Here is a 25919-nt window from a genome sequence, read left to right on the forward strand (position 1 = left end):
AGTTTATTAATTTTACAAAATTAATTCATTAATTAATTTTCTAATGAAATTAATAATAAATAATTATTAAATAATTTAATTAATTCTAATTAATTTATTATCAAATATTTAAATTAATTTTACACAAATTCTACCAACATGAATCCATATTCATGAATTTAATATTTAAATCATATTTAAATATTAATTGATTCTCTAATTTCGTTTAATACTAAAATAAATGCGTAATTATATCATATATAATTAATAATTCTCTTAATTCTAATTTGAACGTTTCAAATTAACTTATCATACTACTTTAAGGCTAATCCATTTACAAGCTAGTAGGGGGACCTCATGGACCTACAGATCATGAGTTCCAACAATCCGAGATTAATTGGCTAAACTCCTTACACCAAATTAACCCCCATTCGTTAACTAATCGGTCACTCTACTAAAGCCCATAGTTGCACTCTCCTCACTGTAGATATATTATGTCTACTCGATATAATAATGATCAGTAAATTAACCCTTCACAGGTTATTCGTAATAACGGCTGGGTCAAATGTCTGTTTTACCCCCGAGATTACCTCTTATTCCTTAAGTCTCACTGATCCTCTAATGAACAATTGATTTGTGATCCAATCAACAAATCGAGTCCCTCTCGAGCCAATAAGAGGGTGGGGCCCCTTGTTCAAGACCTGAAATCAGCACTTAAGGGAATAACCTCTCTACTATCCCTAAAAACGGGTAGGAGTGAATTCCATTTTGTACCCTATGTCTCTAGCTATCTACCCCTTCTTACCCCTAAAATAGAGTTTATTGAGTCGGCACTGTTGAGCTAACCCTCACGTATGCAAATCGAAGGATAATCCCAAAGAAACAGGAGTTCATAGTTAGCTCAGGATTAAGGTCAAGTTATCTAGGTTATCGCTTTGAAATAGTCGGTCTTAAATAGTAAACAACATTATAAAGTAAGAGTGATATTTTCGTGGTCCAATCTTATATAAATCCATTGCATAGGACGCCCCCACTCCTCATGTCATAACATGTACGAATTAGGATCACATCGTCTGTAGCACTTTACAACTCTTTGTAACAACTACATGACAGAACTCTAAATTTAGAGAACCAGTGAGTGGAAATAGATCGTTCCAAACCCCATTGTGAAAGAACATAAACATTTACAATCAAATCAAATAGTTATGCATTAAAGACTAAATTACAACATGCTTCTTAATTAAAAAAAAAGGATCAAGTACAATACCTTTAAAGAACCCTTTTCTTCACGTATTCCCTCGATCAAACTTGAACTTATTGAACAGCACGAACGCAACGAGCTAACTCAGCAAACAACACGAATTGGAAGATCCTCGATCACCACTAAGTATAACTTGATCCTCGACCCTCGAATAGAACTCGATACCACCACGAGGCTACCATGGTATTCTCGGTGTGAAAATCCAGGAGTTGTGGACTCTGTATGGATTTGGATAAAGGAATAGAGGAGTTAGAAGATCAAGTATTCAACAGAAGGAATAAGTAGTCTATCGTATAAACTCGGTTGTCGATCGTGTAGCAAGCGAGTAACTATCATATAGTAAACTCGACGCCTATTGTTTACTCTCTTGACACGTAATCTGATTACTTGAGTGTGTAGCGTATGTAACGATAATGAAAAACTATTTTTCAACTTTTATCCATCAGTTAGCCATAAAACTGTGTATAACAAACCACTAAGTCGGTTATTGGAGAAAAATAATACTAATTATCTCATAATTAATATATTATAAATAAATACAATAACTAACTTATCATATTATATTTATAACCTATAGTTTTAATATTGCATCATATACAACATATAAACCATAACTCTTTTTCTCTTTTATGGCGTTTAATATAAATCATATTTATATTAATTCCTCCAATCAAATAATGTATCAAATACATTAAATCAATTATATCACATATAATTGAATCAATTTAATTATACATATATAATCAAATTCCCTCTCTTGTTAATTTAAAACACTTCATACTAACCCAAAAATTGATTATCAATATGAATCCATTGAGCTACCAAGAGGACCTTATGGACCTATAGCTTGAAGCTCCAACGGTATGTGAATAACTGACTATACTCTTTAATTACGATATCCACCATCCGTTAATTATCGGGCACTCCAGTAAATACCGACAGTTGTACTCTTCGTACTACAGATATATTTTTGTGTCCATCAGATATAACCAATCAATAGTACGATGACCCTTCACAAATCGCTCGTAAGTACAGCTGGGTCAAATTGCAGTTTCACATCAGTAGTTACATCTAACTTTTTAAGTACCACTGATTCCTCTAATGAATAATATATCGTAATCCCACTATGACTAAACCCTTCTTGGGCCTTGAGAAGGTGTGGTGTCACATTGTTCAAGCCCTGGAATCAGCCCTTAAGGGAGTAATTTATCTATTTACCTCTGCTTCGGGGAAGGAGTGAATTTCGTCTTGTGTAGCTGAGTTTCCAGCTCCTCAATCAGACGAATCCCCAAAGTGATAGGCTTGAGTCGACGATCTGGCCACTTACACCCATGTAAATCAAAGGACCGCCCTGATAGGCAGGAGTTCACAACTCCTCAGGATTAAGGTCATGTTACCTATGATCATCCTAGTGAAATGAAAGTCTCTGTCATGAATGGCATTATATAACAAGACTAAACATTTCATGGTCCGGTCTTATACAAACTCCTTTGTATAGAGTATCCCCGCTCGCATGTTTAGTACACAAATGATCAGAATCAAACCATTTGTAGCACTTTACAACATTTGCAACACTTACAAAGCGGGTCACACTTGTAGTGTCACCAGGATAATTTTTTCCTTTATCCATATACTATAGACCATTTAGGTTATCACTTAAAGCCCGATCCACTTATATGTCTCCACATACATGCTTAAGTTACAACGATAGCTAGGGATCTTAGTTTATTGGTTTGTGGTTAATGCAACTAAAATATCTCATATTTCATAGACTGAAGTGAATAAAATATCTCATATTATAAATCACAAAGCATTTGTTCATATATGTGTTTACAAACTACAAGACTCTACGAAATTTAGGGCATCAACCCCAACACTACATAGTGGCCACATTACCCAACCTTATTCATATACTATAGATCATTTTGACTATTTACTCGAACCTGATCCACTTTTATATCTCCACATAAAATTCAAGTACTCATGTAATAGTCATGGATCTTTTAGTTTATTGGATTTATTTCTAAAATAAAATAAACAATCCATATATTCAATAATAACTTATTGAATTTTCAGAATAAGTTTTATTGTTTACAAACCACGAGTTTTAAGACATAAAACCCAACAAGAATGAGATTTTATCTGTAATTTATAATCTTCCCTCTCATTTTTTAATAAAACTCCTTGTTGCTTTACTCAATGGACACACTACAAGAAAAACCACCTTACGTTGGCAATTTTAAATACTTGACGTTTTTATGAAAAAATATCAAGAAATAGGTGATTTTAAAGAAAAAAAACATCAAGAATTGATTTTAAAAGCAAGGGTTGTGCATTTTCTTGGAAAATACAGTACTTGACCTTTTAAAAATGTCAAGTTCAATTAATGGATTTTTGATGTTTTAAAAACGTCAAGAATTGTAGAATATATAGGGTAGCATTGCAACGCTACGTATTTTGACAGAAAAATGAAAAATGTGCACACCACACGCATGCAGCGTTGCAATTCTCTCAATAGCGTCGCAATTCTACGGGTTTTGACGGAAAAATTGTGCGCTCTTCAACAACATTGCAACGCTCTTTTAGTAGCGTTGCAACATTATCAGACAAATTTAAAAGAAATTCTAGCAGATTTGGTTGATTTCATCGATTTCGCAATACACTCGAAATCTTCTTAGGTTTTCACTTCCCTTTGATGCATTTTTGTTATTCCATCAATCTTGAAGAGATTCTTCATTGAGGTAAGTAGATTTGAGGCATGAACTTTCAAAGTTAGGGCTTAATCTTGATTTTCTTCTTTAGATTGAGTTTAAATTTTGATTTTCTTGGTTTGATTAGGCTTAATCTTGATTTTCTTGTTTAGACTAAGCTTAATCTTGTTTAGATTAGGTTTAATTCTTGATTTTCTTGGTTTGAGGCATGAAATTTCAAAGTTAGGGCTTGATTTTCTTGGTTTGAGGCATGAACTTTCAAAGTTAGGGCTTAATTTTTTTGGTTTGAGGCTTGAACTTTCAAAGTTAGGGTTTAATCTCTCATGTATATTCTTGAATCTCATAATAAATTCTTGTTTCATATTGTTCTTGAATGATATTGAATTTTAAAGAACTTGCCAAAGTTGGGATTGCCACTTTAATTCAATGCTTCCCCAAAGTTAGGGCTTTAATTTTAGAGACCTTGCATGAACTTGCCACTTTTCTTTAATTAAATGCTTGCCAAAGTTAGATATGTCAATGTGTCTAATTTGTTAGGACTTTATGAACTAAGTAATGCTTTGCCAAACTTGGGTTCAATTTTTAGTTATTGGAATTAATATATGTTTAGCACATTAGAGCACATGCAACCTTGGGTTCAATTTTTTGAGGTTCGATTACACCTTGGGTTCAATTTTTTGTAGATGTGTTTGTCTTTATTCTCTGATTTGCATTGAGGTTCTCTGATTTGTCTTACTTTCTTGAAGTTGGAATGTTGTAGAGGTAGAAATGACAAGTTGTATGTATAGGGAACTTGTTTGTTTTCCACAACTTGTTTTTTTGAAGTTGATAATTGTTTATCATCTTTTCTTACTAGATTTACAATCATGGATAAATCATGGATGTATAAGAGTAGATTATCCAAAGATTATGAATTGGGTGTGGAAAACTTCATAAAACTTGGATTTTCTAATACAAATAGCTTTCAATAAATAGTGTCTGTGTTTCTTGACGTCTTTTAAATGTCAAGTGTCACTTTAAACGTCAAGAAAATCGACATTCTTGACACTAGCTTCTTTAACGTTTTTAAAAACGTCAAGAAAAGTCATTCTTGACATTTAAAAAACGTCAAGAAACACTGTTTTTATAGTAGTGATATAGGCTTTGAGCCAAACCACTTTAAATTACATATCTAGCTTCTTCTTCTCTAATTCCCTCTTCATCATAATCTTCTCATTCTTCATTCTTCCTCTGGAAACCTTCTAATTTTTCTTAAGCTTGTTTTGAGTTTCTTTTTGGGTAAGTATGTTTCAGGTCCTATATGCAAATTAGAGAGCATATGTGAAGTATATGTATCATGAACTAAATTAAAAAAGTGTCATTTTTAGTTTACACATCTCTTTCACGTGTTCAATTACCATCATTTTTAGACATTAGCCATCTTCTTATATATGTCACATTATATTTAGAGAAAATGTGTCTAAAACATAATGTGTCATATATATAAGAAAATTGCTAATATTTGACGATGAATTTTAGAAATGACATGTTGTGTAGATCAAGTCAATGCATGTAAAATTAGCCTGGAATCCTATGATGAATTAATTAATTAACATATCAACTTATACCTCTGAATTTTGTTTGGGCTCATATCAATAAAAAATTTGAACTAATAATTATATTGATTTACACCCTAAATTTTTATAAATGTATCAATTCACACTCTCATTTCTCATCTTCAGATTTCATACCAAATAAATATTATGTTAGACTTATAATTGTTTCAATTAAACTCTAATGGATCAATATAGACTCTTTATTAAGGTTTTCTTAAAAAAACATAATCTATTATGCATAATTTCTTACAAGTGTATAAGTTTCTTCAAATGTCAGGTTAACAAAATAGATTATTATAATAGATGCCTAAATGATTTTAATTAAAAGTCAATCCTCTAATTAACATTACTCCAAATTGAATTGCCTTTATGAATGCTTAGGAAGGTAAAGATGAGGAGAAAAGTTAACCACACATGTTTTATTGGACTTTCTTATCATATGGGTGAAAACTAAGGAATATTTATAAAAATACAATTATAACAAGAATAAAAAGGTACACTAAAAAAATTATAAAAATAGAAGAGGGAAACTATTGGAGTAGTGCAATTTTATACGTTGTTCCAACTTCCAAGTTGTTTCTATTTTTTTATTTTTTTATTTATTTTTTTAATTTTTCTTTTGGAGTTTTGTTGAGTTGGATAAAATTGTTTAAATTTTATTAAATGATTTTCTTTTGGAGTTTTGTTGAGTGGGATAAAATTGTTTGAATTTCTATTAAATGATTGGTTCAGACGTTCAGTCACGAGAGAATTAATACTGGTTGGAAATTAAATTCCTAACATGATTGGATAAAATAGAATGGAGTTGTTTTTTTCTTTTCTTATTTTTTTTAAGACAGGAATTTTAGTTTGATAAAATTACTTTTTTGGCCCTCAAATTTTAAAAAATATGTATGTTTGGTACTTGAGTTTTTAAAATATATTTTTAAGTCTACAGGTTCATAAAAATAGGTCTATTTGGTCCCTGAATTTAAAAAAAAAAAAAAAAAAACTTTTTTAGTCCTAAAATTTTTAAAAATAGGTTTAAAAAGTCCATCCAATGACGTTCTTTATGATGTTAAAACAATTTTTACCTATTCTAAAATAATAATAATAATAATAATTTTTAAAAATCATATTCTCTCTAAAACTATTTTTCTGATTTTAAACATCATATAATTATTTTTAAGAAAAAAAATTATCTTTTTAGTCTTCAAGTTTTGAATGACCTTTTAAACCTATAAATTTTGGGATTAAAAAGATATATTTTTAAAACTTAGGGATCAAATGCACATATTCTTCAACATTTGGAGACTAAAAAGGTAATTTTTCTTTTAATTTTCATTTAATCCATAACTTTTAAAATATTATATTTTTAGTCTCTCAATTTTTATTTAATGTCTTAAGTTTCAAGATTTTATATTTTTTCTCTAAGTTAAAGTTGAGTTTTAAATTTACATCTTAATAATTAGTTCAAATAATTTAATATAAATCAACCAGTGGTAGTCAATTATATACATGAATCATTAGAAACTAATTTCGAATTTAAAATACCGATTAGAATCTAAATTCAAATATCTAATGATCAAAAGTGTTAGTTTAGAAAATTAGCGATCAAAAGTTCAAATATTTTGAACCAAAATATATTTTATAATTTCATATATAATTTTATTACTATTATTATTTTTAATAATAAAAGTGAGAGTCAAGATTGTTAGAAGATGTATAATTAAATTAGTCTTCACTCATGAACTTGTCAGATTTAAGAAAGATTGGATCTATAACATTAAATAAGGTAATTGTTATTTTTTATATATCATATATGGCTAAACTTTATCTTATTAGCTACATTAATTCTTCTTTTATTTTATTTTTTTTTCAATTGTTTTGGTGTTTGATTTGATCATCGATTATTTTAGTTCCGCATTGTGCTCTAAAAAGTTATCACTCATATAAAGGTTAAGAGTTCCACTTTTCACCTTAAACTTTAAATTTTATCACATTTAACTCATTTAGATAAATGTTGTAATTTTTACCGTATAAATATTAAATACTACAAACAATATAATACAAACTAGTATGTGAATAAAAAGTAAATTAGCTTATTATATTAAGAAAGATGATTAAAGTTAGTTGAAAAAACCCCTAATTACATTATAGATTAATTATAATTTTTTTAGTACGATAACTGTGGGATGGAGATTGAACCTTGGATCTTTTGGAATGGGGTAATGTCAATACCATTGAGTTAAGATCACTTACAATTAATTATTAATCCTAAAATGTTACCTATTGTAATTATCTTTTTTTAAAGTAATTTTAGAAGTGTCGATATTTCTACCCAATTTTCTTTTTAAAATGTTCTAATTAGAGAGATGAACTTCCAAAAAGTCCAAAACTTAACCATTTTTAGAAGGAACCCATGTGGTGTTGTTTAGTATAAGAGATGATGACAAGAATTATACAAGCAAGTAAAAAAGATAATAAAATTGCAAAAAGTAACAATTTTGGAAAGACTTGGCTTCCCAACATCATCCTCCCTCCCCCAAGAAAAAGAGCACAAACCAAACAAACAAAAACTTTTTTTGCCACCACTTTTTGTGTGGGGAATGGGATATGGGTACAAAATTACCAAAAACACCTTGTCTATTGAAGTCTTAGCAATCAAAGGGGAAGCCCATCAATGTCTTTGTAAACAAACACTTCAATGGTAATGTTTATGAAAGCAAAAATAATGAGTGTTATGCCAATTTCCAAATACAAAGAAAAACATTGGAAATAACTAATAAGTAAATATTCCAAATTTCATCAACCCAAATGTTTAGTACTACTCACTTTTTGGTATCAAAATGGAATGGGAAAGGCAATCAACAACATATCTAAAGGAAATCTTTTTTGTAAAGGTTTTAGATAGAGATAGAGAGAATCATAGGGAAGGTACAGAGATTTTGGAGTTAAGGTCCATTAGGATTTCTCAGCCTTACAAATGAAATGAAAGCTAACTTAAATACTGGAAAAATTAAGGTCCTATAGACTTTGAAAGATAACCTAAAATTAACATAATATGAATCTACTTAATATAAAATCCTATTACATTAAACAATAATTACTCTAAATACTTTTGTATTCTCTTTCACTACATAAGTGTAAGGAAAATGGTGGGGAAGGATGGATATATTCCAAAATGGGTGGAAGGAAGAAGATTACAGTGGAAAGGGACTTTGCAGTGAAACCCATTTGGAATCATACAACTATGTGGGTCCAATTTCGTAAAACAATCAAATATTTAGGTTTTGTTTAGTAATCATTTGATTTTTTTGTTTTTGTGTGTTTTTTTTTAATTAAATCTATTTAATCCATACTTCTTACAATAATTTACATCTTTCTTAAGTACAATGGTTAAATTCTTAGTCAAATTCCAAAAATAAAAACAACGTTTTGAAAACTATTTATTTTAATTCTTAAAATTTGGCTTGATTTTTTAAACCAGGGATAAAATGTAGATAACAAAGAAAGAAATTTGGAGGTGAAAAAAGTCGTGTTCATAGGTTTAATTTTCAAAAATAAAAACAAAAAACAAAGGCTCCATTTGGTAACCATTTAGTTTTTGGTTTTTGTTTTTGAAAAATAAAGATATTTCATCCATATTTCTTACCATGATTTGCATTTTTCTTAGGTGCAATGGTTGAATTCTAAGCCAAATTTCAAAAACAAAAACAACTTTTTGAAAGTTATTTTTTTTTTAGTTCTCAAAATTTGGCTTGGTTTTTTAAACCGTTGGTGAAAAGTAGATAACAAAAGAAGAAATTTGGAAGTAGAAGTAGTGTCTATAGGATTAATTTTAAAAAACAAAAATAAAAAACAAAATAGTTACAAAACGGGACCTAAATAGTTACCAAACGGGACCTTAAATATCCATTTATTTAACTAAATATGTGCTGAAGAGAATTTATATCAACTCAAAAGTGTAGAACATATATCTCACAAGAACTATACCCAAACAATTACAATCGAGTTTCATCAAAAACTCAAGAGGCCGCACACGACATAATCATGTACTCACCTTGCTATTTGAATGATGTTTTTAGGTCCTTCCAACTAGTGTTTCTACACTTTTGCAGCATATACCTAAAAAACATCCAACAAACATTACTAACCAAAGTTTTGTGATCGAGAGTGGCCATCGAAAAAAGAAGAATAAGGAAAAGAAAAGGAGAGTGTGTTGAGGATGCTGAAGGCGGGAGACGCTACTCGGGGCTTGTTTTATACGGATGACCTATTTACATGCACATTTATGATTAATGATACACTCCATAAAAAATTTTTTAATGAAAAAATATGATTCTGAGGCTAACAACAATCTTATTGTAAGTATATATATGAATAATCATCATATTTAGAAATCACATATATATATATACTTTTTTAAAATGATGAATCTATAGTCTCTATTGTTATTTTTCTTTTAAAATATTTCTCCATATTGATCTAAGCTAACAATCTAAAATATGAAAAATTAAGAGAGGACCAAAATTCATACCCACACCTAAAGCTTCAACATGTGCCCCAATTATCACTACACCAACTCCTAGTTTCAAAAGAACTATGGATCGATTTCAAAACATAAAAGCTCGTAGAGGACAGTTGTTGTAATAAGTATAGAATTAGTTAATATATCGAGATATGAATATTTTTTTAAACATTTTTTTTTACAGTTTTTTAATTACATAGTGTCCCTTACAAAATTATTGGCTCCGTCATTGAAGATCACGATAGAGATGAACATCACGTTAAGGCTACACATGATCATCCTTAATACGATATTTTATAAAATGCGAATTATTTTTCCTATTTTTTTTCACAATTTTTTGGGTGAAAAAAATTATTAGCCCACCTTTTTTAAATAATGGAGAGTAAAAATGAAAGGAATTGGGATTTTTGAGAGAGTAATGAGGGAGGGAAAATTAGTGGGCATTTTTAAATAACAGTGGGCTTGTTCAAAACACACGTGTACTAGTTGCCCATTGGTATGTACATGTGAATTAATTTTAATTAGAAGTTAAACTTTGTAATAATATTAATTTTTTAATTAATTTCAATATTTTCTTTTACAATTTGTTGGTCCTTAAAATATACCCAAACTTCACAAAAGATCATTGCTAATGAAAAGTTTTAATTTGGTCTCCCCATTCTTTAAGTCAACTTCACAAATTGTGCTGGCTAATTAAAAGTTTTAATTTAGTCCCAATCATTTAAAGGTGGGTTTAAATTAACTTTTCAAGTGTTTAATTTTAAAAATAACTCATTTTGAAAAAATTAATTGTTTGACAATTACTCAAAATAGCTTTTGAAACACTTTCAAAGTTTATTTTAAATAGTTTTTATCAAAACAGTTTAAATAATTTTTTTTTGAAAAATACTTTTTTCTATAGTGACCCCAAGTCAACTTCACAAATTGCTCCTCTCATTTAATATGATAATTGCGTGTTATCTTATGAGATTTAATCAAACTATAAGTATTAAATTGAAATTAAATTCAAACAATAGGGACTCAATTGAAATTTTTTGAACTATATATATACATATATACATACGCAGAAAAACTTATGAAATTTTTTATTAAGTTGAATTGATTAGCGAAAAAATTGTGTTAATTTGTTAGTCCCTTAGTATTAATTTCTTTTATTACCTGAAATTTTTTATTTATTTCTATTTGATTAATTTTTCTCATTAATGTTATTTGACAAATTTAAATTCGTTTCAAAACCGAACAAGTTATCTATTGCTTGTGATTTCAAACACTTAATTAAATTTAACATAGATATCGATGGATCAAATGAATGAATAATCGATGTTATGGTTTTGTTAAGAAGTTAAATTAATTTCAAGAAACCAAAAAATAAATAAAAGAAAAAAAAAAAGGAAAAAAGAAAACCCTTTAGGGAACATTGTGCAAAATATTGTAGTAGCTTAACTCAAATTATGAACCACGTTATGTATAAAAATAAGATTTATAGGGGTGAAATTTCTAGTTTGGTTCATAAAGTTTTAAAAAGCAACTAATCAAGTCTTATTTATTTTCTTCTTTATCTCACTTTTTTTTTTTCTTTTTTCCAATCATAATTTCAACACACATTACTACGCTCTAGAGTGTTTTAAAAGAGCCCATAGACCAAAACCGAGTTGGATTGGGGTTCAACAATAGCTAATGCTCTATTTCATAATCGCTTCGTTTTTTTGTTTTCAGGTTTTTAAAATTAAATTTATTTTATCTCATTTTTTTACCATGATTTGCATATTTCTTTTAAGTATAAAAATTAATTCTTAGTCAGATGTCAATACAAAAACAAATTTTTAAAAATAATTTTTTTAGTTTACAGAATTTGACTTGATTTTTTAAAACATGAGTAAAAAGTAGATAACAAAACAACAAATTTAGAGGTGTTTGTAGGTTTAATTTTTAAAAAATAAAAAATAAAAAATAAAATGGTTAACAAACAGGACCTAAAAAATATATTGGTTGGGTTAGTTCTTGGGTTCACCTATAATTATAATTAGTTTGAGTTATTTCAAACCAATCCGTACTTATTATTAAATTTTAAAAATATTTTTTTTTCATACCATACAATTATATATATATATTTAATATTTTTTTCGATTATTTAAATACCAACAACTCTTATAACATATTTCTTTTAAAGTCTTTTCGAACGTATTTTTTTTTTCAATATATTGAAATTGATTTGCATATTTTAACTTAGGTCCCATTTGGTAATAATTTCGGTTCTGTTTGATAAACATTTTTTTTAATTTTTTTAATGAAAATTAAACCTATTTCATCTACAATTTTTACAATGATTTGCATATTTCTTAAATACAATGTTTGAATTCTTAGCCAAATTCCAAAAACAAGACAACTTTTTTATAACAACTTTTTTTAATCCTCAAAGGCTTAGTTTTTTAAACTATATATTGGTGAAAAGTGATAACAAATGAAGAAATTTAGAGGTGAAAGTAATGTTCAAAAGCTTAATTTTCAAAAACAAAAATAAAAAACAAAATGATTACCAAACAAGACCTTCATTTTTTTGTTTTTGGTTTTTGAAAATTAAACACATTTTTTTTTTCAATTTCTTACAATGATTTGCATATTTCTAAGTACAATGGTTGAATTCTTAACTAAATTCCAAATTCCAAAAAAAAATTTTAAAACCGTATTTAAAGTATATTAGTTGTGTATTTTTTTTAATTTCCAAATTACAATGATTTTTTGTTTTTGGTATATTAGTCAACTAATATATCGTATTTAAAGTATATTAGTTGTGTATTTTTTTTCTTTGATCTGTATACTTTTTGTAATTTTAGTTTGCAGCAATATAAGTTACTACTCACTTTTATTTTTGTATTTGCTACATTTTTTATTATTTTTATTATTTTGTAGTTTTTCCCCTTTTAAATGATGTTATCTCTTTCAATTTTAAGTACAAAGGTAGAGGTTGGGAGATTCAACCTAAAGTTCTCTAATACTCAGTTTAATATACTCATTTTGACAGATCGTGTTTGGTGTAACTAAAGAAAAAAATGTTTTTTTTTTTAAAAAAATATTTTTATATTTTTTTAAATACTTAAATAACTAGTCATTTTCAACCATGTATCAATAGTATATCAAGTGTATTAAGTGTGTATTGATAGTGTAATAAGTGTATCAAGCATATACTAATAGTGTATCAAGTGCATAAAGTATATATTAATAGTGTATCAAGTGTATCACGTAGATTGAACTTGTTTTTTTTGCTATTTTTGTAAAAATAATAAGTCTAGACTATAGGCCTATTTTTTAAAATTTATTTTGTCTAATCTACAAGAAGTCCTATATTTTAAATATTAATATTTTTGTTTCTCAAAAAAAAATTTTGAATAATTGGCCCGAACAATCTAAATCAATCGAACCCAAATATTTTATGATTATCTTGAATTTGATTTATTATTTAATAAGAGTTATTTTGATTGCTGGAAATATCAAACCGAACGACCTAACAAGTGAATAAAAAGCACATGCAATTTTAGAGTTTACATTCACACTAAGTATAAGCCGCCAAAATGGAAAAGTTGCTCATAGCCACATACTATTCACTCTATTACTTAGCCAATCCATATAAAGAGACAATCAACTTTATGACAAAAAAAAAGCAACACTCATTTGTAGCTATTCAGAGCCTCAATTATTTCCTCAGACTCTCTTGAGCTCTCTCCAGCCATGGCTGATCTGAAAGACAAAACCTCCTCAATTTCGGGCCACTCCGGTCGTCCTCCGATGGTCAACCCTAAACGGAACAACTATGCTTTCGTCGTTGCAATCATGGCTTCCATGGCTTCCGTCTTACTCGGCTACGGTCAGAATACCATCTCCATTTCTCTTTTCCTTTTTAACGGTTATATAATTAAATTTACTGTAATTTATCAACTTAAGTACTGACTTTTATAACAGATATTGGTGTAATGAGTGGAGCCGCGATTTTCATTCAAAAGGATTTTAGAATCTCCGACGTGGAGGTGGAAATTCTCGTTGGGATTATAAGTCTTTACTCTATTATAGGCTCGGTTGCAGCCGGCAGAACCTCCGATTGGATCGGCCGCCGTTACACCATGGGCCTTGCCGCCGCATTCTTCTTCGTTGGAGCTGTTCTTATGGGGTTGGCTACCAACTATGCATTTCTCATGTTTGGCCGGTTCTTTGCCGGTGTCGGTACCGGGTTTGCCGGATTGATTGCTCCTGTTTATACGGCTGAGATTTCTCCGGCAGCATCTCGCGGTTGCTTTACCTCATTTCCGGAGGTCCCATCTCTATCAACTTTATACCTCTCTTCCAATAATGATAAATACTTTCTGAGTTGCAATTATTTAGTTGGTATGATTTAAAAAAGGACATTTTTTTTATTGGTTTGATAATTATTTTATTAACTGATATTTTTTAAGTTGGCAATTTTAAAGTAGATTTTTAAGTCCAATTTGGTAACTAATTTAGTCATGTTTGGTAATCATTTCATGTTTTTATTTTTAGTTTTCAAAAATTAAGTTTATAGACCTATTTTAGCTTTAAATTTCATCTTTTGTTATTTACTTTTCACTAATGGTTTAAAAAACTAAGTCAAATTTTAGAAATTAAAAAAAGTAAGCTTCGTTTGATAACCATTTTATTTTTTGTTTTTGTTTTTGAAAATTAAGTTTATGGACACAACTTCTGTCTCCAATTTTTTTACTTTGTTATTTACTTTTCACCAATGGTTGAAAAAACCAAACCAAATTTTGAGAACTAGAAAAAGTAGCTTTCAAAAAGTTGTTTTTGTTTTTGAAATTTGGCTAAGAATTTGACTATTGTACTTAAGAAAGATGCAAATCATTATAAAGAATGTGAATGAAATAGAATTTAAATTTTTGAAAATGAAAAACAAAAAATCAAATGGTTACCAAATCATTAGTTTTTATCAAAAGGGTTTAAATAAAAATGGATTTTTTGAAAAATATTTTTTTTCTTAAATCAATCCAAACCGGTCCTTAATTTTCAAAAACAAAAAACAAAAGACGAAATGGTTACCAAACATGTTCAAACTTTTAATTTTTAGCTTATGTTATGTAAAATGTTTTGTGTAAAATACCATATCAAGTCTTTGTTCTAGTCATTTTTTTTTTTAAAAAACAAAAGGTTGAAAGGAGATTCAAATTTCTACACTTTTTTTTTTTAATAAAAAAGAAATATAAATACTTTAAGTTAAATTATAGGCTTAATTTCTTCATAAAACTTTTTTAAAGTTTGTGTTTATTTAGTTTCTCAATTTTTAAAATTCTAATAAATCATTAACTCTAAATATTACGTTGGATTGTCTCTAAACTTCTAAAAGCATCAAATAAGTATTTAAACTTTCAATTTTACATAAAAAATTAATTGTTTCTTATAAGTCATTGATTTAATCCGAATTCTTTAAAATTAACCAATTTCATTGAAAGTATAGCTAGATTATCTTTAAATTTTTGAATATATCATAATTCTGTTAGTCATAAAATTGGAAGCTGAATTAAATTTTTAGCAATTTACCGTCCCTTCTTAGAGAAAAAAAAATGTAGAATTGTTAGGAAATTTAGTTGTAATTTAATGATGATTACTTTTGTTTTGCAGATTTTCATTAATGTGGGGATATTGCTGGGTTATGTTTCGAATTTTGCATTCTCCAAGCTGCCAACTCACTTGGGTTGGCGATTCATGCTAGGAGTTGGCGTAATTCCTTCGGCCTTATTAGTAATAATCGTCCTAATAATGCCAGAATCACCACGTTGGCTTGTAATGAAAGGCCGAATTTCCGAAGCCAAACGAGTCCTCGACAAAACATCGGTCTCCATCGAAGAATCTCAACAAAGACTCGCCGACATCAAAATTGCCGCCGGTACAGACGACGACGACGCCGTAAACCGCCACACCAACCGCAAAAACGTCTGGAAAGAACTCTTCATCCATCCGACCCCATCCGTCCGCCATATCTTGATCGCCGCTCTCGGACTTCATTTCTTCCAACAAGCCTCCGGTAGCGACAGCGTCGTTCTTTACAGCCCAAGAATCTTCGAGAAGGCCGGAATCACCTCCTCTGATCACAAATTACTCGCCACTGTCGCCGTTGGAATCGTCAAAACCGTCTTCATTTTAGTTGCTACGTTCCTCCTTGATCGAGTCGGACGACGGCCGTTGATCCTCACTAGCGTTGCTGGCCAAACGGTTTCTCTTGCTACCCTAGGATTCAGTCTGACAATCATCAATAACTCGGACGTGAAACTGAAGTGGGCTGTAGTCCTATGTATAGCTATGGTACTCTCCAATGTGGCATTTTTCTCAATAGGTTTGGGTCCCATGTCGCCCGTTTACACGTCAGAGATATTTCCTTTACGATTACGTGCTTTAGGAGTGAGTATAGCTGTAACCTTAAATAGAGTCATAAGTGGAGTTGTCGCAATGACGTTTTTATCTCTGTACCATGCGCTTACCATTGGTGGCGCATTTTTCCTCTACGCGGGGATTGCAGCGGTGGGTTGGGTATTTTTCTTCATCGTCTTTCCGGAGACGAGAGGTCATAATTTGGAGGATATCGAAGGGCTTTTTGGTAAACTTCCTTGGAGATCAAAGAAAAACAAGGGTATACCCATGGAAGTGGAACTAGAAGGATGAAGGATGGGAATTGGGGATGGCTCATTCAGTCGGTCTAAATTAAAATTTGAATTTGTTTCCATTAGACTTCCCATGATAATATTATAATTAGTCTAATTATATGTTACATCAAATTGATTTTGTTGAATTTTCTTTAATAGACATGTGGTTTCTTATTATTGATATATATGGTATCAATCTTATCTTTTCCATGTTAGGTATTGAATTCAATCAACCTATGAGAGCAATCCACCTATCCTCTACGTTTTGACATCAGTTATCAACTTACTTGATTATGATTTATGATTAACCTAAAATTAGTGTGGACTAAACCAAATTATTCAAGTTTATATTAACTTCATTTTTTTTCTTATAATACAGTTATTTATACATATATTTATTTTAATTTTATTTCCTGTCATATTTCTTTTTCGATTATTTATTTTTCTAAACTCTTATAAAATAAATTTGTTTAGTCCTTGAAATGTAACTGTGTATATTATATATCGAAATCGAGTTGTTAATATTTGTTCAATGTTTGGAAATATATAAACCGTCGTTGTCACATATTAACAGTTTACTTTTTCTTTAAAACAAAAATTTGAATAAATAATCGAAACCAATTCAACTAAAAAATATTTTATGATTGGGTTGAATTTGGTTGATTATTTATAAGAGAGTTGTTTGAGATGAAAAAAAATTATGACTCGAAAAATTAAATTAAGTTTAAAAAGTGTTTCAACAGGCTCAATCAATCCATGAGCACCTATAGATGTTGTTTTTGTTTTTTTTTTTCTCTCTTCAATCAATTTATCTCATTAGTTTTATTTAACAATTTTCTTTTAAAAATGTGCGCAAACTTTCCGGCAGACGAAAATTTGAAATTGAACCCAGGCGTTCAAAATGAAGAGAAAAAATCGTGCACCGAACGATTTTCGGAACGAAGCTCATTTGGTCCCCCAAACGGCTCTCGGGCCTGGGGGTAGCCCCGGGGCCAGCCTCGGGACCTAGTTTTTATGCGTGAACTTTCTGGTGAGCGAAAATTTGAAAATGAACCTATGGGTTTAGAACGATCGGAAAAAGCCATGCGCCAGATGGTTTTAATTTGGTGCCTCAAATGGCTTTCGAGCCCTGGGAGGGGTGAGGGGACAGCCCTAGGGCCTAATTTTTTGTGCGCGAAATTTCTGGTGGCAAAAATTTGAAAACAGACCCCGGGGTTCAGAACGATGAGAAAAAGCCGTGCAGCAGACGGTTTTGGGAACATGGCTCATTTAGTACTGTAAATGGCTCTCGGGCTTGGGGGGCAGCCTCGGGACCCAGTTTTTGTGCATGAACTTTCTGGCGGACAAAAATTTGAAAACGGCCTCATGGTTCAGAACGATGAGAAAAAGTCGTGTGCCAAACAGTTTTGGGAACAAAGCTCATTTGGTGCCTCAAATGGCTCCCGGGCCCGGGGGGGAGGAGTGGAGGGCAGCTCTTGAGCCCAATTTTTGTGCACGAACATTCTGGTAGATGAAATTTGAAAATAGACCTAGGGGTTCAAAACGATGAGAAAAAGTCGTGCGCCAGACGGTTTTGGGAACGGAGATCATTTGGTGCTTAAAACAACTCCTGGGCCCGAGAGCAGCCTCAGGGCCCAGTTTTTATGTGCGAACTTTCCGGCAGGCGAAAATTTGAAAACAAACCTAGTGGTTTAGAACGATGAGAAAAAAATCGTGTGCTAGACGATTTTGGGAATGAAGCTCATTTGATGCCCCAAATGGCTCCCGGGCCTGGGGCCCAGTTTTTGTGCGCGAATTTTTCGACGGGGGAAAATTTGAAAACGAATCCAGGGGTCAGAACGATGAAAAAAAGTCATGCGCCAAAAAGTTTTGGGAACGAATGTAGACCTTGAACCCTAATTTTCCTACTTGTGTATGTTTACTACTGAGACCAGTATGGTGAGTAGTTAATGTGAGCTACTATTTAATTGTAGGGAAGTGGGTGAAGAGTTAGAAAAAATGTTTAAGTTTGGAAGTTTGACTCTCGGGTGAAGCTAGAAATTGGCTAAGTGTTATTAGTGTGTAGCCATGAGTTGGCTTTGTGTTAGGTGTTGGAGGTGAGCCATGGGCATTGGCCTTATTTATTTATTGAGGTTAGTTGGGCTCTTAAGGAAGCCAAGTGTGGCTGAGTGAGGAGAATCTATGCATTGGGATGTGCATTCCAAGAGGAGCCCTGTTGTGCGCAAGCAACCCTATATGTGGACAAAGCATGCCACAATTAAGTCTTGGGAGGTTAGTATGTGTGCGGCAGGAGGGTGTTGCGCATTGCCAAGAGGACGTACGGCTGATGGGGCTGTGGTGTTGGCTCTGGACTGGCATTCAATCTAGCACATGCACGTGAGGGGAAGCGATGGCTAGGCTGTGCATTGAGGTGTAGCGCACGGGCAAGGCCTTAGAGGTTAGTATGCGATGGGGGCTGCGGCAAGACAAAACTTGGGCGTTCAAGCAAGTAGTGACCTGGGTGATGGCTGGGTGTGCGTTGATTAAGCTTGGCATGCGATAAGTAGAGCTTACGTTGGTTAGGCTTTGCAAAGCTAAAAGGGTAAGAGTTGCGATGATGATTGAAGCCGAGAGGAGGCCAAGGCACAAAGCACATGCATTGGAGTAGGTTTGCGTGAGAACTATGGTGTGCGTTGAACCTAGTTGAGGGCATGCATGATAGTAGGTGAAATAATTAGTCTTAAACCACTGATTAGGGGCACTAACTGTCCTAATCTCCTGAACTAAGCCCACTTGAGATGGAGGTGTCATGCTAAGCATTTATGATAAACGGTGGGGGATAGTATAAAAGGAAGGATGAAATTCAAAAGGTTAGTTTGAACAATTCCTCCATGCAAATTGAGAGTTCTTGGTGTTGTTGGAAATCTCTATGAGTCTAGTTTTAGAGGCAGTTCTGTCGGAAGAACATCTCACCGGAATAAGGCCAGAGAAGGAAAAAAAGTGACAAGAGGCTCAGTTCATGGGTGAATCTGAGCCGTTGATGAAGAATTGAGTCTCTAGGACGAACCAAAAAGAGTTTAAAGCTAAAAGTTTAAGGTAAGATTCCTAAGACAATTCTAAAAAAGTTTGTAGAAGGAAATTTCTTGAAATTAGCTTTAGAATTTGAATTACTGATGAAGAAAGTCGAATATGGAATTCTATGAACAAGCAAGCAGCTGCTTGGGTTGAGTAAGCTGGCAGCTCACAGTAGGCGCACGGGCAGACGAAGTGTTGAGCACCTCTATGCGTTTAACCTGATGTTTGGGTTGAGAAGGCTTGCATTGAAGACTAGGATGCACAGATACCTATGTGAATGACCATGTGTGATTGAAGGAACACTTAGAGCAACTGTTGGTTGCATAGTGGGAATGCGTTTGTGAGGTGTGTTGCTCGCAAAGCAAGAACATAAATCTTAAGGAAATTTCTAAGTGCTTGACTTATAGCCAGGTATGCATTTGAGTGAAGGTCTTCTAGGGAAGGCTAAACGCAAGCTTAATTAAGAGTTAGTCTCAAATGGAGACTTTTGCTAGTATCTAAATGTATGTTGTTATGTCCACAAGATTGACACCATTGCTAGAAGCATATCAACCTTTAAGGAGTAGCCCTAAAGTTGTGAGTGACTAAGTATTTATATTGTTTTAAGAATCCATGATTTTAAGAAAGATAATTCTCATGGTAGCTATTTTACAAAGTAGTTTTTCCAAGTAAAGTATGAGTTTATGTTTTCGAAACGCATGACATGTATGAAAGAATGATGTAAAACTATTTGTGTTCATATGCACAAAGGATGTGTTAGAGCCTTTAAAGGCATGTTACTATGCATTTAGGTATACATGCTTTAAAGAGTAAGTCTCAGTATGACTAATGTTACTTCAAGCTCGATACTAAAAGACTTGGAGAAGTTATCCGAGCCATAGTACCTAAGGTATGATGGTACATAGTTATAACCACATGCACGTAGGTAATTAGACATTGAGAGATTGAGCAAAAGGGTTCTCTCTTCACTAAGGCTTGACGTTGGGATTTAACCATAGGATGGTTACTCTCAACTAAGGATCAGTTTAATGTTTTATGATGATAACAACTTTATATGTTTAATGTTTGGAAAGTTTACATTTCAGTACAAGGCTAGTGTAATGACTTATGTTTTAGTATGATCTCTTATTTGAGACTTAAGCATGAGAACCTATTTTCTTTCTTGAGTCACTCATTGGGCTAGTAGCTCACCCCCTTTTTAAATGTTTTCTTTCCTCAGTTAGCAGTCAAATCCCCCAAAGATAACTCTACATCTGCTCAGCCACATAAAGTTAGAAGTTCTAGTAACCTGTCAGCTAGGTGGTTACTGTAAATATTTATACACATGTTGTTGTTGTTGCATGTAGGGACTAAGTTTAGAAGTTAGGACTTATGAGACTTGTGCTGTAAAATTCTATAAATGTCTTGTGTCTAATGGTTAATGTTTGTTTTGTTTGATTTTATGTCCTAAAACTCGTAGTTTGTAAATTAATAAACATATTCTGTTTTGTTTTTCGACAAAATTGTTATTGAAATTATAATCTTGAATCCAATAAACTAAGGTTCTGAGGCTATTTAATGTAGTTTGAACTTTATATAGTGACATAAATGTGGATCAAGTTCAAATATATAGCCAAAATGGTCTATAGTATATGAATAAGGTTGTGCGTCTTATTCTAGGGACACTATGGATGCGGTCAATTTTGTAGTTAGTACAAACGATGTGATCCTAAATCATTCATGTGGAGACATGAAAGTGGACGCATCCTATGTAAACAGTTTATATAAGACTGAATCATGAAATAGTTACTTTTTACGTTCTAAATGCCGTTTTATGTATAAAACTGACTATTTCGTTAATTGATGACCTAGTTAACTTAATCTTAATCCTGAGCTAACTATGAACTTCTATTCACTTGGAATTATCCTTAGATCTGCATAGGTGAGGGCAACTCATTATCGCTGGCCCAATAAGCCTCCCATTTCAGGGGTAAGATCAGGTGGATAGCTGGGAACATAGGGTGCAAGACGGAATTCACTCCTACCTGTTATAAGGATAGTAGATAGGTTGTTCCCTTTAGTACTGAATCCAGGTCTTGAACAAGGGGTCCCACCCTCTCCTTGGCCTGAGAGGGGTTCAGTTTATAGGTTGGATCTTAAACCAATTGTTCATTAGAGGATCAGAGGAACTTAAGGAATAAGATGTAGTCTTGGAGGTAAAACGGTTTTATGACCCAGCCGAGATTACGAACAACCTGTGAAGGATTAGCTTACTAATCATGGTTATATCAAATGGACACAAATATATCTATAGTGAGGGGAGTGCAACTACGGGACTATAGTGGAATGACCTGTTAGTTAACGAATGTTGATTAGCTCCGTCTAAAAGAGTTTTTGCCAGCTAATCTCGGATCGTTGAAGCCATGATCTATAGGTTCATTAGGTTCCCCTACTAGCTCATATGGAATAAACTTAGAACAGTATGATAGAAGATTCGAATTGTTCGAATTAGGTGAAAAGAGAAAACGGACAAGTTTATGTGATATAGTAGTCGGTTTTTAGTTTAGAGATACAGTTTTAATATTTAAATATGATTTAAATATCAAGAATATGAGTACTTCATATTCGGAAGCTCGGAAATAATGGAAATGGTCAAAGATGTAAAAAGTCAAAGAGTTGACTTTTGACTTTGAAAAGTCAAACTTTGACCGACCTTATATTCAAATGTGATTTTAATTTTGAGAAAATGAATGCGGATTAATGCTCGGGAGGTCAAAATTAGTCAACACGAAAAAAATCATAAAAAGTCAAAATGTTGACTTTTTTTTGTCAAAGTTTGACTTTGACAAAATGACTATTTGTCCTTTGACTATAGTTAGTGGGAAAATCCAAACTTTTGTTGGATAATTCTATTAACAAAATAGTGGGCTAGGTGTTGGCTTATAGTGGAGATATTAAGCCCACTTAGATAGTAGATTCTAGGTGTTGGGTTTTTATGAATTGATTTCATGAAATTTTTGCATGGCCTTTTTCTATAAATATGGGCTTTGAATTTGGATTAAAAAACTTTTGCCCATTTTGTCAATTTTTTTTTCAAATTTGGGCTGAAAAAAAAAAAACTATTTTGAGGAAAATTCATAACCCAAAACCCAACCCAAAGATCCATTTCTTTTTCCATCTCTTTCTCTCTCTCGGTTTCTTCATCCACCGAGTCCCACAATCTGGTTCTGAGTCCAGAGAATAGTAGGTAAACTCTAGTGGTGGTCCGGAAGTATTCGGGTCGAGAGTCAACGAGGAAAAGCGGTTTTCGGGAGCTTCAAAGGTAATTTTCTAATTTACTCTTTTTTCCTTCAATATCATGTTTTTTTTCCTTTAAATTAAAAGCAATTAGAGTGTAATTAGGTCCTTTTTCCGCTACGTATGTCTTGTGTTCCATCATGTGGTATCAGAGATGCTTTAATTACGCTCAATTGTTTTTGGTGGGTGTTTTTTTCTTTTCTATTCAAGTGTTGAATGAAATATAGACTAAAGTGGATTTATTATGATTTTGACATTGTTTTTCTTTAAATTTCTTATGGAAATTTGTAATTACTCACATGTTTATGAGCATTAATGTGTGAAAAAGGGTCTGTAAATTTGTTGGAGTCATTAGAGTTGAAATTAGGCTATAATTGCTTGATTCCAGGATAACAACAAAATTGAAGGTTTTTTGGCTCACAGACTCGGAATAAGCCTTCAGACCCGAGAGACTGCTCCCAAACCCGACTCGAGCAGTGATCCGACCCAGTTTGGAGAAGTCCCACGTGCGCCAGCTGTTGACAAAGTTCTCCGACCCGTTTCGCGACCCGACCCGGTTCTCCGCCCGAAGCTGTCTCGCGTGCACCATTCGCCTGCGACCCTGTTCAGTTCGACCCGACCCGACCTGCACGTCCTTGACCGCACCAGCGAGCGTTGACCAGCCGGTCCAGACGGTCTGGACCGGTCTGTTGACCTGGTTGAGCAGTTTGACCGGTTCAATTTGGTTTTTTTTTGTTTTTGGGCCGGTTCGAGTGGTTTTTGAGCGGTTCCAGATGGTTCAAAGTGTTTGAATCCGGTTCCGGGAAGCTGGTTGCTGGTTTTTGTAATAAATTAGTTATTTGTTTGTTTTTAATGCCAAAATTGGTCCACTTTAGTGTTTTTACCTATTATGCATGTGATGTATAATGTTGTTTGATTATGTGTGCATATAGTATGCCATATAGTTTTTAAAACCCCATCATAGGAAAGCATGTGACATGCATTTGTTTATATTTATAAGTGTTATAAAATATATACTATGCATGCTTAGTTTTAATATAAGTGTTTATATTAAAGCATCTTTGTTTTAAGAAGAATGTTATAGATGAATGCTCTAGGTTATAATTGTTATAAAAATAACCTAGACTTCTAAAACCTATAATATAGATAAGATGCATGCTCACTTAGTGTTAACCATCGAGCAATCTCAATTTTCATAGAAAATAGGTCAATATCTTATAAAACCGAAGTTACAAGAAAACTCACCTAGCAAGATCTTGGCAAAAAGTCAGATAAGATGACTAAGGTTGAAGGTTTTTAAGTTGACGGTTCACAGAACACCTACTACCTGGAGATTGAGCCGGCGTCTGAGTTAGGTTAAAGGTTTTATGAGTATGCAGTGAGCAGTGTCAGGTAATAAAATTTGTTTATCACCTAGACATCGTAAGGTTAAAAACAGTATAAAAGTTATAATCGCGATGAATCACCTAGACTTAGGATATGTTTAGTTAGTTGAATTGTATCGCAAAGTATTTTATACCCTAACATCTAGAACACTTCAGCTGGAGAGAAGTATGTACCTTTTAGCTCTTAGCGTTCCCTAGGAGGTCTCACACCCGTGAGTATTCATAGCTTGGCTTTGGCCGCCACCTGGGAGTATGGAACTTCCCATTCGGAGAGTGTTTTCATGAGTCAATAACAAGGAATAGGGGAAGTTGTTCATAGTAAGTGGGAGAAGGAAGTGTGTCAACCCATCTTCGGTTCTCTTCCCATGTAGGTCGCGTCGTCACCGTGAGATTCCTATAATGCGCCTGCATGTCTGCCTGGAGTCACCTTACCAATCGAGAGGGCTGTATTATAGGATTCAGAACTCTTGCGAACTCTACGAAATATATAGGGTCTCTCAGGTCCGTTTTCATTATTGTCTTTCCAACTTCAGAGACATTAATGATTCCGATCTTTTGAGGTCTGAAAAATGGAGGTCAACACTTACGAGAATTACTAAGTGTTAGGAAATTCTTGACCAAGAGTACGCGATAACCGAGTGTACTATAGGAATAAGGAGATTTATTCATGGTGATAGTATCTAGTCAAGATAGCTTGGTTCATAAAAGAGGAATAAATCGACTGGCCCTTCGGTGGAGAGATACTCTAACTTTTTGAAAATATCGTTGCAAATATAATAATGAGAAGGGTACATTATTGTTTTTTTTTTTTTTTTTTTTTTTTGCTAAAACTTGATTGAATTTAAAAGATGTTACTAAAAAAGGATACTGTTTTTCTTGTTCAGCATGACTTAGCTCCTTTAGTGTACACCTATTTAGAACTTTTGAAAAAACCTTAACGGCGACACTACTCAATCATCGGGGAAAACCAAATATGAATTAACACTAGGTAATAGATTGATCTGAGAAGTTTGTCTTAACTGAGGAATGTCCTCAGAGCCCTGCCTCGAAAGAGCCACAAGGTAAGATTATGATTATTAGTTGCTGGGATAAATGTTTAGTGGAAGTATGATACCTCAAACCTTGGATATTGGAATTCGTTGGAGTCACTAATCATATTTGCTTCTCTTTTCAGGAACTAGTTCCTGAGAAAATCTTGAAGAAAAGCGAGATCACCTCCCAAGGGTGGAACAGGAAGGGTTGTCTCGCACGAAGTAAGTGGGAAGACTTGAAGTTGTTTTTCAACGATAGATATATCATACTTAAAGATGTTTTGTAATGCTCTAAAATGAGACGGAATTTAATATATCTATAGTGCACTGTATATAATAACAAATGTTATATAAAATATTTAAGAATGAAGCGTTTCATTTTCAGAAGGTATTCAAATCTGTTATACTTTTGAAACAAACTCATATAAGTTAAGCTACCAACTAAAAGAGGAAAA

At 32.4% G+C, this 25919-nt stretch overlaps 1 protein-coding gene across 1 annotated transcript; it reads left to right on the forward strand.

Moving 5' to 3' along the window:
- Positions 1-13702: 13702 nt before the first annotated feature.
- On the forward strand, positions 13703-16901 carry LOC120078421 (polyol transporter 5-like). The gene is made up of 3 exons (XM_039032691.1): positions 13703-13918; positions 14014-14360; positions 15700-16901. Exons 1-3 carry the CDS (start codon positions 13783-13785, stop codon positions 16735-16737), a joined length of 1521 nt encoding a protein of 506 aa, XP_038888619.1. The 5' UTR covers positions 13703-13782; the 3' UTR covers positions 16738-16901.
- The last annotated feature ends 9018 nt before the right edge of the window (positions 16902-25919 follow it).

The sequence above is a fragment of the Benincasa hispida genome, chromosome 5 (assembly GCF_009727055.1).
Source record: "Benincasa hispida cultivar B227 chromosome 5, ASM972705v1, whole genome shotgun sequence".
Lineage (NCBI taxonomy): Eukaryota > Viridiplantae > Streptophyta > Magnoliopsida > Cucurbitales > Cucurbitaceae > Benincasa > Benincasa hispida.